General features: G+C 39.0%; 1 protein-coding gene across 2 annotated transcripts in view; it reads left to right on the top strand.

The window, feature by feature from the left end:
* The first annotated feature begins 2,017 nt into the window (after positions 1–2,017).
* Positions 2,018–14,193, top strand: part of Zfp91 (ZFP91 zinc finger protein, atypical E3 ubiquitin ligase) — a 34,291-nt gene continuing 22,115 nt past the window's right edge. Inside the window, exons 1-2 of one of the 2 annotated variants that reach the window (XM_032891673.1) lie at positions 2,018–2,461; positions 7,394–7,422. In XM_032891673.1, the coding sequence (XP_032747564.1) occupies positions 2,121–2,461; positions 7,394–7,422 (370 nt within the window). In that variant the 5' untranslated portion in view covers positions 2,018–2,120. The remainder of the gene's footprint in view (positions 2,462–7,393; positions 7,423–14,193) is intronic. The other variant, XM_032891671.1, reaches the window with a different exon arrangement.

Below are 14,193 nucleotides of genomic sequence, written 5' to 3'. Positions count from 1 at the left end.
TACAAAATCAGTTTACTTTAATATGTAATCTTGCTTCTGCAGTGCAGTGATCATCTTTTAAAAGGAACAAGTCATTCGTTTTACTAAGACCTTTTTAAAAAGGCTAGTTTTTTGTATTACTTTAAGCAGCCATTGGATGTCAGTGCTGTTCCAAATGTGCTCATTGCAAAGAACTGCAAAAAATTATTCCTATTGACACTGAAAAGGACACTAATCCTTTGAAAGTGCAAAACTCAGTAAAGACTATAAAGCATTTGCCTTATGTGTGTGGCAGAGTCAGATGCTGAGAGGTGAGAGAGAGAGAGAGAGAGAGAGAAAGAAAGAAAAATGAACTAAAATTTAATGGCTAGTGTAAAATTCAAAATTAGATTTCCAAACTTTGCATCTACCCATCCTCCTTTGTAGCATTTAACTTCAGATGTTTCCATCTTCGAAGAGTAAGGAGTCTCCTTGAAAGTTGTTTCCTGATTACAACGCGTAAAAAGCAAACTAAGGAATGCAAACAAAGGTTAAGAAATGCCTACAAACGTGTTAAGAGGGAAAAAACCACAAGAGTCTGCATTACCACCAGCTGCGGTTTGAACAATTGGAAAGCCCCCTTTACTCATAAGGAAGGTACTTAGCTGCAAACGCTAGACAGAGCTGCTATTATGACTGTGCTTCCTGTGCTGTAGAAACATCTACAAACCGCAAAGGCATGCAGCCTCGGGGCGGAGAACGTGACGGACCGCTAGCTTCTCCACAAAAATCACTGGGAGTCACGCTAATCGCCTCTCCAGCGTCATCTCAGGGACCACAGTCAACGCCAATTCCGTGACGCCTTATTCCTACTAGGAAACAACTTTACAATCAGTCCTACATGTTTTATTAAAATTGAATTCACAGAGGCATAACGAGTCCATGATCTCCAGGACCTAAGGAGTGAAAGGCTCAACACAAGATGGAGGAATGAAAACGAACGTAGCAGGTCGTAGAAGCCTCAAATGAACAAACCGAAGTAAGTAAAGACTATGACAAGGGCACTTCAGAGCACTTACACAAAAAGATTAACAGTAGAAGTAGAATTCTCTCCCAAGCACCCCTAACCTATAATTGGCTCAATATTTGTGCCAGATCTACGCAGGCGTCCCAGCCTAACCCGGAAGCAATGCCTCGCCGAACCGTAAACTCGGACAGGGAAAAGCTCCCAGCCTTCCTTCTGCCTCTAGTTTCCCATAATTTCCCTAGAAGCACAGACTAAAAAGGACTACGTCCCCCAGAATGCCCTTAGCGAAGTTGGCCTTGCGCATGCGCCTCAAGACTATCCCGCGCAGTCTCCTCAACCCCGCCTCTATCCTATCGCCGCCATTTTTGGGGACTTTCATCCGGCAACGGACAGGGCCTTTTTTTCTTAAAGGAGAAGCTGCAACGCAAATAATTTACCACTTCTCCCCTCAAGAGCTGGCGGCGCTGGGGACAGAAAAGCCAGAGCAGGAAGGTGGGGGTCCGAGTGGAGGCGGGATAACGTCCAGGCTACTTCTTAGGCTAGTAAGAACCCTTGAGGGAACAGCGGTGCCTCCGGGAGGCAGGTGCGCGCGCAGCCGGCAGGGGGTTGCGCGCGAGGCTGGGAAAGGTGCGTTTTGTCCTCGCCACCGCCCTCGCCAGCCTGTCCCTCCACCGCCCTAAGCTTGATCTGAACTCCTGAGGGTGGGGGGATAAAAATCACTTTGGGATTGTCGCGGACGCAGCCGTTTAACGTGAGAACGGGCGCGCAGGGAAGGAAACCCGCGCTCTCCCTCAGAAGGCCGTTTCTGATTGGTTGAAGGGGTGGGGAGGGCACCGAGTGCGCTGCTGCGTGTGAGAACGCGAGGGGCTGGGCAAGGGGGCCGATCCTCCTCCCCGATTGGCTCGTTGCGTGTCTGTACGGGTGCGCGCGTGCGCGCCGCCGGCGGTCGCGAGCTTGAGTGGCAGGGGGCGGGTGGGGGGGCTCCCTCGGAACGGGCGGAGGGGCGGGGGGAGAGAGGCGCTCCGGAGTGAGGGAGCCGGACGCTCCGGGAGCCGAGGGGGGCGGGGGGAGCTGCGCCGCGGGCGCCGCCGCCTCCACCGCCTGGGACGCAGGGGTGGGGGACGGACGAGCCCCGATGCCGGGGGAGACGGAGGAGCCGCGATCCCCGGAGCAGCAGGACCAGGAAGGGGGCCCGGCAGCGGCGGCCAACGCGGCTTCGGACGAGCTCCGGTCCGGCGTGGCGGCGGCGGCGAAGCCTGCAGAGACTGCGAGCAGCCGCGTGCTGAGGGGAGGTCGGGATCGCGGCCGGACCGCTGCGGCCGCCGCCGCCGCCGCTGTGTCCCGCCGGAGAAAGGCCGAGTATCCCCGCCGGCGGAGGAGCAGCCCCAGCAACAGGCCTCCCGACGGCCACGGGCATCAGCCCGCGGCCGCGAAGCCCCCGTCTCCTGCTCAGGGCAAGAAGAGTCCGCGACTCCAGTGAGTAACAGTCTTTGAAGCGTTGGGGAAGACCCCCCTTTAGTTCTTACACTACCCTCCCGGCTCCCGTAGCGCCCGCTCCACGTGACTCCCTGCTTGCTCTGCCCCCTGCCGGCTCTGCACGCCAGACGTCACGGCGCTGGCGGCCGGGCTCCCGCTGCTTCGCAGCCTGTGGCCGCCAGCCCACGCCCGAAGTCGCCCTGTGCAGGCTGCACGCCCTCTGCCTCCCGCCTACTCAGTCCTCACTCTGGCTTCTGCGCCCCCTTTGTCAGCCTATCGCTTCCAGTGTTACCTCTCATACCCGTTAGGAAATCAGCCGCACCATTACTAGCCCTGAAGAGTGTTTTTACTTGTTATTAACTTATCTTTGAGCCACTTACAAGGTAGCCTTTCTCGCCCTTCTAAGTGGTCACGTTCATTTGTATGGTCATGGTGAAAACACGGCTGTGCCAAATACAAGTATATTAACTACATGTATAGTTCTTTGTACCAGTATGTGAACTTTTTCTTTATGCGTATATTTTAACGTAGGTACTTACTCTTAAAATTACATTGATATGAATTATTACTTTGAACTAATTAGAGGCCCTTAACAGATGGCCAGGAGCGTAAATATTTTTAATTGCTCATTAGAGTAATGCTTAAGAATAATTAAGTTCATGAGTTTCTAAGTCAGACGTTTTAATCAAATTAGCTATTCACTGTTGCGAATATTATGTCATTTGATTTACAAGTGGAGAAAAGAAAATAAAAACAGGGACTTCGGTTTCAGATAACCTGTAACCTCCCAGAAGAGAGAGTGCAAGAGCTTGGCTTACCTTAGACCTAGGAAATTTTTAAAGCTTAGAAACAAGCTTGCTCCAGAATTAAATCTGTGACTTGGAACAGTTGCATAAGAAGCCTCAGGAATAAAAGCCAAATGTATCATATTTTGCTACTAGAGTCTTTTCCCCGGTTTTGAATGTGATTTAAGTTAACAAAGTTAACTTCTATAAGAAAACTTAGGAACTATAGTTCTATGAAAAGTAAAAGTCTCCTTACAAATTTTTAAGCCGAATTGAAAGTTGTAACTGCTGTATGTACATTTTTAGAAAAATCTTAATGTACTTAATCTCACAAATTTGGGCATAAATTCCTTAGGGAAAATCTTTAACCTATGTGTCCTTCAGTTTCTTCTCTGTACACAGTTATACAATACAACGAATAATCTATATGATCAGAGTTTGTGCGTATTAAATATATTGTGCAGCCATTTCACACAGTGTCTTACACATTAAAATACTAAATTCAACTTGTTCTTTGAGGAGTGGTAGCCAGAGGCAGGAGTACTTTATAGTGGTATTTTTGTGTAGGTTTTGTAAAGTTTTGCGGTTTTATATTATTTTACATAAAGCTGCCACTTGAGAATTATTTAAGTACATCAGAATCAAGTTAAATTATACCTAGAATGGTGTTTAGCTTTTTCCTACATGGTAGGAAATACTAATGGACCTTGAAGCCTACAATGTAATTGTGGAAGCAGTTGATCTTGGATGAATATGATTACTTGTATTAATTTTTTTAATCACAGTTTTCCTTGTGAAGAAAAAGCAATCTTAATGTTTCTTCACATGTAGTACTATAAATAGTTATGATCTTTATTTTGCCTTCAGATTTATCCCTTGTTCATGTATTTAAGATTATACCATTTTACCAGATTCTTAAAATTTTCATCGTTTTTATTGCACATTTTTACTTATTCAGCAGCCCGCAAATCAGATAGATCTCAATACATTCTAGCTTTGCAGTCCTTGTTTGAAAAGTAACTAGGGCTAGTACTGTTAACTCCTCTAGGCAGTACAGCACTAAATTAAATCTGGCCTTGTCTTCAAGGACCTTGGTAAGGAAGGAAACGTTGATTAGCACTCATTAATTAAACTTGTGTACATGGTTTGCAGATGTTCTGTAACAACACTTTTTTTTTTTTAAACTATGCAGGACATTTAATTGCAACCGAGTATGACATGTACATTAAGCAACAAGTTCAATCTTTGAAAGATGAAAAACAGACTAACATTATTTGACAGCCTTAAAGCATGGCATTTACCCATACACCTTTCAGAATATTGATACTCAAAGTTTGGTTCAAGATCAGTGACACTGGGAAGAACACAGGAAACTTACAGCTTGACTTTGCATATATGGATCACCTGGATTTTTTTCTGCATGCAGTCTTAATGTATTGGATGTTTCACTGTCCTTTATTTAGGGATCTAATCTATGCCCAGTGGGACAATGAACTTTTAAATTTATATCCTATTTATCCTTTGAGACATGCAGTTTTGGGTATCAGTGTACTGAACTCTGACCTTGATTAAGCTCTTCCAAATAAAATGACATTTAGAAGGGAGATGAGAAATGTAATTATTAAATTATTATAATAAATGTGTTCTTTTCAGATCCTTTTCCCTCCCTAGTTTTTCATCCACTTTCCCTATCCCTGCTTTTTTACCTACAAAATTCCTGTGGCCTATTAACCTGTATTTGTTTCTTCCAATTAAAGAAATAGCCAAATGTACAAAATCATTTAAAATATCAAAAACATAGGTTTAGATTAACTAAAATTTGTGTTATTAATGGACGACATTATATAGTGGAGAAAAGCTTGAACTTTATGTTCGGGCTGAAAATTTGACGTCTCGGCTTGTATTGTTCATTGGCTTAGTGACCATCATGAACAAGTCACTAGCATCTTAGAGCTATTTCCTCTTGTAGATATTTTGAGTTTGTGGCAAGAGCTTTACAGCTGAATAATCAGTTATACTTTCATAAATTTGACTCTTATACTTGACATTTTTGAGACTTGAGAACAGATATGAATGCAGGAAAATAAAAAATGCAGGAAAAATATTCAGGAGAAAGGCTAAGTTAACAATAATTATTATTATTGTTAATTAATAATCCTTGATGCATTATACACAAAGATCTAAATAGCTAGTAGTTAGGAAGTTAGATCCAATTGTATGAAGTGGATGTGTTTGTGTTATTCAAGAATTAAGCTCATCGTTTACTGTATTCTCGTTAGGATCCTCATTTCTTGAGGATATGCTTCAAGAAATGGGATAGTATAATAGTTTGAAGGTTGAGGATATAATTTTTTCCCCTTTGGCTTATTTCTTATGTTTTTTGTTTTTCTCTTTTGGTTCCTTTGTTTGGTTTGAGTTTTCTGTTCCTGTATTTATTTCTTTGAAGACAGGATCTCACTATGTAGCCCTTGTCTGGAATTTTGTATGTATACCAAACTGGCCTCCCAAGTGACAGATCTGTCAGTTGTCCTCAGCCTCCCAAGATTAAAGACATGTACCACCATGCTTGGCTTTTCTGGTTTTTGATAAATTAAAATATCCATGTGCAAACAGCAAAATCAAATTAAGACTAGGATAGGAGGCAAAATATCTTTATTCCACTTTATTCTGTTGTACAAAATTGAATTATCTGCATTCCAGATTTTAAAACTCTTCAATAAGTAAGACTTAAAATGTAGCTATTGGATAACCTTTTTAAACTGAGAATTGAATATTTTTAGAAGTCTTTAGGTTCATTTGAGTGACACATGAAGAAAAGTGTTGTTTTGATCTCTGATACATGGAGTTCAGGGTTCTTTCAGGTTGTTTATATCAAAAGTAAAATAGTAATGAACCTGTAGGTGGCATTTTCTTGCTGTGTTTCCCTTGAAGGGTTTGGGGAAGTATGGATGAGGTGATGAATATTCTGAATTGACAAACACAGCTCTTTGTTTCTAGAAGGCTTCAGTTGCACAGCACTGGAATCCTAAGTGGTTGGGATCCTAGGGCAGTCAGGGTGATGGTAGAAACATTGAAAGATTTCAGAAACATTTCAGGCATCCAGCAGGTAGTGCTCCAATTACTAAAGTAAAGGTGGTTCACAATTGCTTGTGTCAGTTGGGAAGTTTGTAACAGAATAAAGCCGTCATAGTACTTAAGCTTTTTAAATTGAGGCAAAAATCACAGCTTTTCTTACAAAACATCTTTTAATTATGTTAAGTTTATTTGCAGTCTTTCTGCTGCTAGGTACTATGTGCTATCTTTATGATTAAAATAGGAAGCAAGTTTACTTCTGAGTTTGGGGAAGGGATATGGAATTCATAATATTGTACCTACCAGTTACAGGTGATAGAAACAATGCCAAATTAAAAGTTGTAGGGATCACTTTGTTTTTTTAAGGCTTATAACTTTGAGCTTTTTACTTGTATTTAATTTTTAAAGTATAAGTAATACTTATACTTTACATATAAGTAATTCAGATATGTGTATATTGCCTTTAGAAATTTTTATTGGATTTGTTGCTCAATTTTGGGGTCCCTTAAAATTCATTAAATTTTTGTTAGGAAGATTGTTCAATAAATACAAAGTAAAGGAAGTGGTGTAACAAAACCTCACTTTATCAGTGAGAGTTACTGACATTTTACCATCCTTGCTGTACCTACTTCGTAGCATGTCTCGGATGTTGTCATTGCAGTCTTTTTTACAAGTATGTATATAAAATAAGGACATTCATTTTCTTTCATAACCACTTTAAATAAAATTAGCATTTTCCTTGTGTTTTTTTAAAAATAATTAAAAACAACTATTTCAGAAGTTAATTCTGTTTGTGTGCTGTTGATTATGGTGACCACTTTAAATTTACATTAATCGACATAAACTTGAGTTTGGTTATAATAGCTATTTCAAGTGATCAGCAGCCACATGGAATAGTATAGATGGTATTTCTACCACTACTGAAAGTTAGACTTTGCTTTGAACAACATATTATAGAAAGCTAGAAGCATCTAGCTTTCTATATTATTCTGAAGATGAATCTAAAATAAATACTTGTACCTTAAGGAAAATGTACAAAATTATTCATTTAATACTTGACTTTTTTTTCTTTCAGGTGTATAGAAAAAATAACAACTGATAAAGGTAAGATTTCTCTTGTGTGTCTCATTGCTTGTTTTGTAGTCTTAACAGGAAAAGCACTACACTTAAGCCTGATTATTCAGTGTTGTTCCATTCAAAGTGGACTTTATGTTAGTAGGCCTACTGGAGAAATATAGAATATATTTAGAGGACAGCAAGCAGATTTGAATAATACATTGTCTTTGAATTTAGAAAATCAATAATGGGCTATAATTTAAACGGCATGCTAATTTTTAAAGCTAGCCATTGTTAAGAAGTAACAAAAATTATATATAATAGTAAAGTGTAGGCAAATCTTGATAACTGGTAGACTAGTAGTTGAAAGAGGGCAAAAAGTGTGCTAAGATTTTAGTTTGATGAATAATTTAATGCCTGAGTGCATGTATAAATATATATGACATTTTATATTTCTGTTACTTAAACGAAGTTTTCTTTATAAAATTTGCTCTGCAATTGTTTAAATCACATCTAAAACTTTGGTTTTTATGTTTGAAAGAATGGCAGTGTGATTAGGAACCAATAACTTGAATTTGACTTTTGCCAAGTTTCTTTCTCAAGTTTCTTTTCTCTGATTCTTGGAGTGCAAAGCTAATATTTCAAATACCAGGTAAAAGTATTATCTATAAAAATGATAGGTATTTTTAGGGTTTTGTTTTTGTTTGTTGTTTGTTTGTTTTGTCTAGCAAGGTTCTTTTTAACTATTTGGAAAGTATTAAGATCTGTGGAAGGTCTGTTCCTCTGCAATCACTTTGAAGATCTTAGTACCCAGGGAAAATGTAGCTAGGTAATGTGTATTACAGTAGTTTTTACAAAAGAGTTTTTTGTTTGTGTTTGTTTGTTTTAAGAAGTTGACTTCTATCAGAGCTGAAAAGAGTTTTCTTGAAGAAAACCGTGGACTACTCATAGAGAGGATTTTTGCTTGAGTATTTTAACCAGAAATTGCTAGCATAATGTGTTACTATGCTGTTGGAGAAGTATGAAAACTTCATTCCAGCTTTGGGTATTTTCAAATTCTCACCTCCTCTATGTCTTCATTAGTCTAATGTCTGCAGAGTTTAAAAGAGGAAACTTGACTTCTGCTCACTGCTGGCTTCATTGGTCCTCAATTCTGATAATCCATCTACTTGTTTATTTGTCGATGTATATATGACTCTGTTCATAACTGCCTTTTTAACACTTTCTAAACCTTGTTTTCTTTACTGTATTATCTATTGCTATATAAATAGTAACAATAAGAACCTTGCCACCCAAAAATTACACAGTAATTTACTTTACATTCCAAGAATCAGAAAAAAAAAAAGTGAAGGAATGTGACAAAAATGTCACCAATTCATCCCAAACTTGGTAACTTAGAGTGCAACAATTTGTTGTTTCTTGGTTGGTCTGTTTTCCTCTACTATTAGTCTTTTGAGGGGTCTTTTCTAAATCCTTACACTTAATCATTCTTTTTGACAGTAGTTTGAGTTGATAATTTCATTGTGTGTTATCAGTATTTATAACCATGAGGGTTTTGTTGTTTAGTGTTTCTAGGTACGCATATGGCTTATACTTGTAAATGCAAACACTCAGATGTCTTAGAAGAACTTCCACAAAATTCCAGGCCAGCATGAGCTACAAACCTTGTCTTCAGCAAAGGAGAACAACATAATGTAAATTTAACACCCCATAACCCTTTACAAAAAGGAAGCTATCACTTGCAGATGGAACTAGAGAACATTAAGGGAAATTAGCCCTAGAAAGACAAATGCTGTGGACTTTAATGTTACTGTGAGTTGTAAATTACTCTGTTATAGAAGTAGTCAAAGAATGGTTACCAGAGGCCAAGATGTTAGGGGAGAGGAATTGTTGATGATAAGGTACAAGTTTTGTTTGCACTGCAAAGTGCATTTCAGTGTTTTCTTGTACTGTACTTCAGCACACAGTAACAATGTAATAGATGTTTCAAGATTGCTAAAGTCATTTTAAGTGCTCACACAAAAATGGTAAATCAGTGAACTGGCAATTGTGTTAATTTGCTAAGTTGAAGTGTTATATTATAAATACAAACCACACTTTGTGTGTGTTCTGAATGTAACTTCCAGGTTTCTGGAGCTAGGTTGGCAATTGCCAAATGCGAGGACAGAAGAGCAGCAATAGAGGAGGCACCTGCATTTATTTCTCGCAGAGTATATTTGCTTCCTTCTACTGCAGAAAACCACAATTGGGAAAGTTTTTACTACTCACGCATTAGTACTGGCACAGATAAAGGTCCCACACTGTGTTAGCAGTCACGGAGAATAGAAACAGCAAATGGTAGAAGTAACCTGGAAGTTTATGGGGCTGCAGGCCTTCAAAGAGAGACATCTCTGGAGATTTTATTCATGGCTACCCTCTTAAGGCATTTTGGATGTGCTATTAAAAATTGCCAAGCAGTGGTGGTTCATATACCTTTAATCCCAGATCTTAGGAGGCAGAAGTAGGTGGAGCTGAGTTCAAGGCCAGTCTGTTGCTCAGAGTGAGTTCCAGTACAGCCAGAGCTACAGAGTAGCCCTATTTTGGGGAGTCAGGATAGGGTGTGGAAATTGATGGTTGAATGAGCCTTGTCTCAGTTAGCTAATTATGTATTTGAAATAGGTGCTGAGACAAGGTTAAATTACTTTTATAACATTTACTACACCACTAAATAGAGTTACTTGCCAGTTAAAAATGAGTTCTGAGAAATTCAGGGTCAACCAGCCAAGTAGAAATTCAGTAGACGTTGGTTTTAGAGTTTTTAAACTGTAGGCTGGAAACTTGGGGTTTCTAACACAGTCTTGAGATTGAATTTCTTCCCAAAACTTAAGACTTAAAGTCCTTCAACTGATCTAGGTTGATGTTCAGGCCAGCAACTGAACACTACAACACAGGCATACTAATACTGAGAATTAATTTCTTAACTGTTGTGGTAGCAAAGATCCATAATCCCAGGACTTGGGAAGCTGAGGCAGGAGACTTAAAAGAGCTTCAAGTCATTTTGGGCTCCTGAGTGAGACTGTCCCAAACTCCTGATTCTGTACTTGTACGTGCATGCACATGCACATGCACACACAGGCACGCGCTCACACCTTATCACTGAAATGACTTTTAAAGTATTTATGCCTTTTGCTTTTGCCTTATGCTCTCCCATACATGTAGAACTGTATGAGTAAAAGTGTTTAGAATGGGGGTAGGTGGTTGGGTGGGTAGGGGTGTTTATTTTTGCTTTACTTTTTTGTAAATTAGTTATTTAGGTTTCTTAATTTTCTTCAGATTTCTCATTAAAATGTAGGACTAACAAACTGTTTATCTTAAATTCTCAAATCAGGACAAATGGCATCAGTTTGTAGAGATTTGCTCTTTCCACATGCCAAGCAACTGGTCTTTTCTATATAAGACACTAACTGCGGTTCCTCTAATTCATTGGTACTCAACCTTCCGCATAAGGCAACTATTTAATACAGTTCTTCATATTGTGGTGACCTCTCGACCATGAAAGGATTCTTGTTGCTATTTTATTAACTGTAATTTTGCTACTGTTATGAATTCTAGTGTAGATGTCTGATAAGCAACCCCTATGAAAGGATCATTTGACTGGGGTGGGGGAGTTGAGAGGGGTGAGATGTCAAGACCCACAGGGTGAGAGCCACTGCTCTAGGTGACCTCAGTTTGATACCCAGTTCCAGTATCACCTACCTGGGACTAATATCCCATTTCACAAGTTGCTCCCACAGAATTGTTCACCACTTCCATTGCTAATCTCAAGTCCCTGGTTTTTCTGCTAATGCTTTCCACCAACACCGTTCTCTTCATTGGGCCAACAAATATTCTAGAGTGACTGGTAGAACTTGGAGACACAGAATATAAAGGAAGTAGAACGGATATAGATGCATAGGGCAAGAGTATGAGATGAAAAGGTAAAGAGCATCCATACCCTTTCTGGCTTAATGGACAACCTTCCAGGAACCTGTTTAATGAGTCCAGGCTTTCTGAGATTGTCTGGAAGCTTCACTGAGTGGGTATGGTTGATTTAATCACTGGTTATTAGTAGTTAGCCAATTTAGCCCGGACTTCTTGCAGGTGAAGCAAAAAGTTTCAAGTGTTTAATCACACCTTAATATTTAATGTTTACTGTTCTAAAGCTGCCCAGAAACTACTAGGTTCCAGTCTTTTATTTAGCATACAAGGACAATTACTAGGTACTCTTAAGTACTGTATACTCTTACATTGTTTTTACTTGTATCTTAAAAACAGGATTCATTGCTGTTCCTTTTCTTTTTTTCCCTCAACTACAAAATGCAAAGTAAAAGTGTGTGAATGAGTTGGTCTCTATTTTCTCTCACGGATAATGTGGAGCAGGAAGCTTTTGAAAATAGAAGTTTGATGCAAGCCTAGTGGCATACAGTAATACCAGCAGGCAGGAAAATGTTGGTTTGAACCCAACTGGCACTAGTTTTAGGCCTTGTCCTAATTTAAAAAAAAAAAAAAAAAAAAAAGAGTGATGTGGATATGGCTTTCCGAAAATCAGTTCATTGTCTTTAAATAGAAAGTCTTACATATCTTGCTAACTGGGTGGAGAGCTTTGCTTTATTTCTCCTAAATAATAAAAACACATGGGATCTCTATGATCAAAACTTCTTGGAGATAAAAATCTCTTTTCTGTTTTTTCTCCGACTGGCCTAAAAATAAAACAAAATCCTCCCATCTCCGTCTCCCAGGTGCTGGGATTTTAGGCCTGTACCCAACCAGACCAATGTCAAACTACTTTGAAAAACATGTTCTTTTCATTCTTCCCCTACACTCTGGTTTTGAGAAATGGCATTGTAACTCCAATTAATGAACCTTTCTGGAGTGGTTTAAAAAGCAAGCTTAACAAAATACATATGTATCCTCTTTAACAAGTCCCCTGAACACTCTAAAACCTTTTTAATTCCATCTCTCCTCTTGGAATTTGAAGAGTGTATCAAATGAATTGGATGTGATTTTAGACCTCCTTTCCCCTAACCTTTCATTTAAAAGTGAAGGCACTGAGATGTAAGGAAATTTAAAATTGTTGTATTGCTTTACATAAGAAACCACACTAAATTTAGTTTCTTAAAAATAAATGATTTGATATTTTTCTGAGATGGATGAGTAATTGTCTTTGGGACTCATTGGGCATTTGTGAAATCAGATAACTTTGGAAAGGGCCATCTGGCATATATAGCAGCTGTTGCCTAGTTATAGGTTCTCTTCTCTTGCTTGTAGATGGCGGCTAGATAAGCATCATTACGTGACAACCTTGAGGTAGCTTTGTAAAAGAGAAAGTACCACTACAGAAATAATAATGTCTCAGTTATGTCACAGTTGCAGTATAGTAAATCACTAGAATTCTCTACCTTTGTAGACTTTTTACATCTCCAATGTTAATGGTTCACGGCTGTTCGTTATCACCTATCTCATTGCTAGTCTTCTTATTCTGCATTGAAAACGTAATTTTTCATAAAATATACAATGGAATATGATCGTTTCTGTTGCCCATTTTCCCTCTCCGTACCCCCCCTACACACACACTCTGTCCCCAAACCTAGCTCACTGTTTCAATTAAAATAAATCGTTTTTGAGACAAGATCTCAGTCTAAGCTGACATTAAATTTGTGGGATCTTTCTGCCTTGGACTACTAAGTGGTAGGAGTCCAAGAGTGCCATCAAGCCCTGCTTTTGTATAAACATGCAAATCTGGAGTCAGGTGTGATAAGCACACTTGTAATCCAGCACTACCGCTGCTACATAGAGCATTCAAGCCAACTGGACTGTATGATACCCTATTTCAAAGAGAGAAACAAAGAGGGGGGTGGGGAAGCAGAAAACCCAGTCATGCCACTTAACCTACTTGAATTCTTTCCATAATTGTTATGATAAAATCCAATTCTGCCAGAGTCGTCTTAATGTGATGACTGTCAAGTCTTAAGTCCTTTTGGTCTGGCCTTTTCTTCTTTCTTTGGGGTATTTATATGCACCCTTTTGTGCTGTTCTAATATCTAGCTATTATTTATCCTTTAGAGTACAAGGATGTTTATTAAACACTGAGCTGAGCTAATTGTCATGTAAAGAGGCCATTAAGTAAACACAAATATACAAACTGCTGCTTAAAGAGAAAGCAAAACCAGCCTTTTGATTCATTTTAAGAAATAAAACTAATTTACCTACTGTAAAAGTCAAAAGCCGTGATTTTATCCTAAGCTTTTAATATCACCTAAAAAAGTGTGTAAGTATATTGAATTTATACTTTTCTATGTATGCTCTATAGGGTAGTTTATGAACTGAATAGTAATAAACAGGAAACTAGAACTGTCTAATTTAAATGTTAACATGTATATGCACATATAGTATGGTTAACTTAAAATAAGTGAACCATTTACCCTGAGATGGTAAATTTCACTTCAGTTGGTAATTTCCCTTACATTCTGGAAGATTTTCCAGAGCTCATTTCCCAGCTCCCTAAATTATAGTATTGTTCACCTAAATTTCAGCACTCAGAACGTGGGGAATACAAGGATCAGACATGGTCATCCTCAACCTCAAATACCCAGTTTCAGACTAACCTAAGCTACATGAAACCCTCCTGTGTAAGTTGGGGAGAATAAATGCACCTGAACAAGACTCTGGGTCATTGAATTTCTCATAGTTTGAAAAATCTATCACATTTTCTCTTGGTTTGTGTTCACAAAAAAGTTATTTCTGTTTAGATACATAAATATCATGTGCACCTTTAAGTCACTTCATTATGTAGATAATCTT

This window comes from Rattus rattus, chromosome 2 (genome assembly GCF_011064425.1).
Source record: "Rattus rattus isolate New Zealand chromosome 2, Rrattus_CSIRO_v1, whole genome shotgun sequence".
NCBI classification, from domain to species: Eukaryota; Metazoa; Chordata; class Mammalia; order Rodentia; family Muridae; genus Rattus; species Rattus rattus.
Note: the sequence above shows the minus strand (reverse complement) of the source record. Positions and strands in the feature narration are given on the sequence as shown.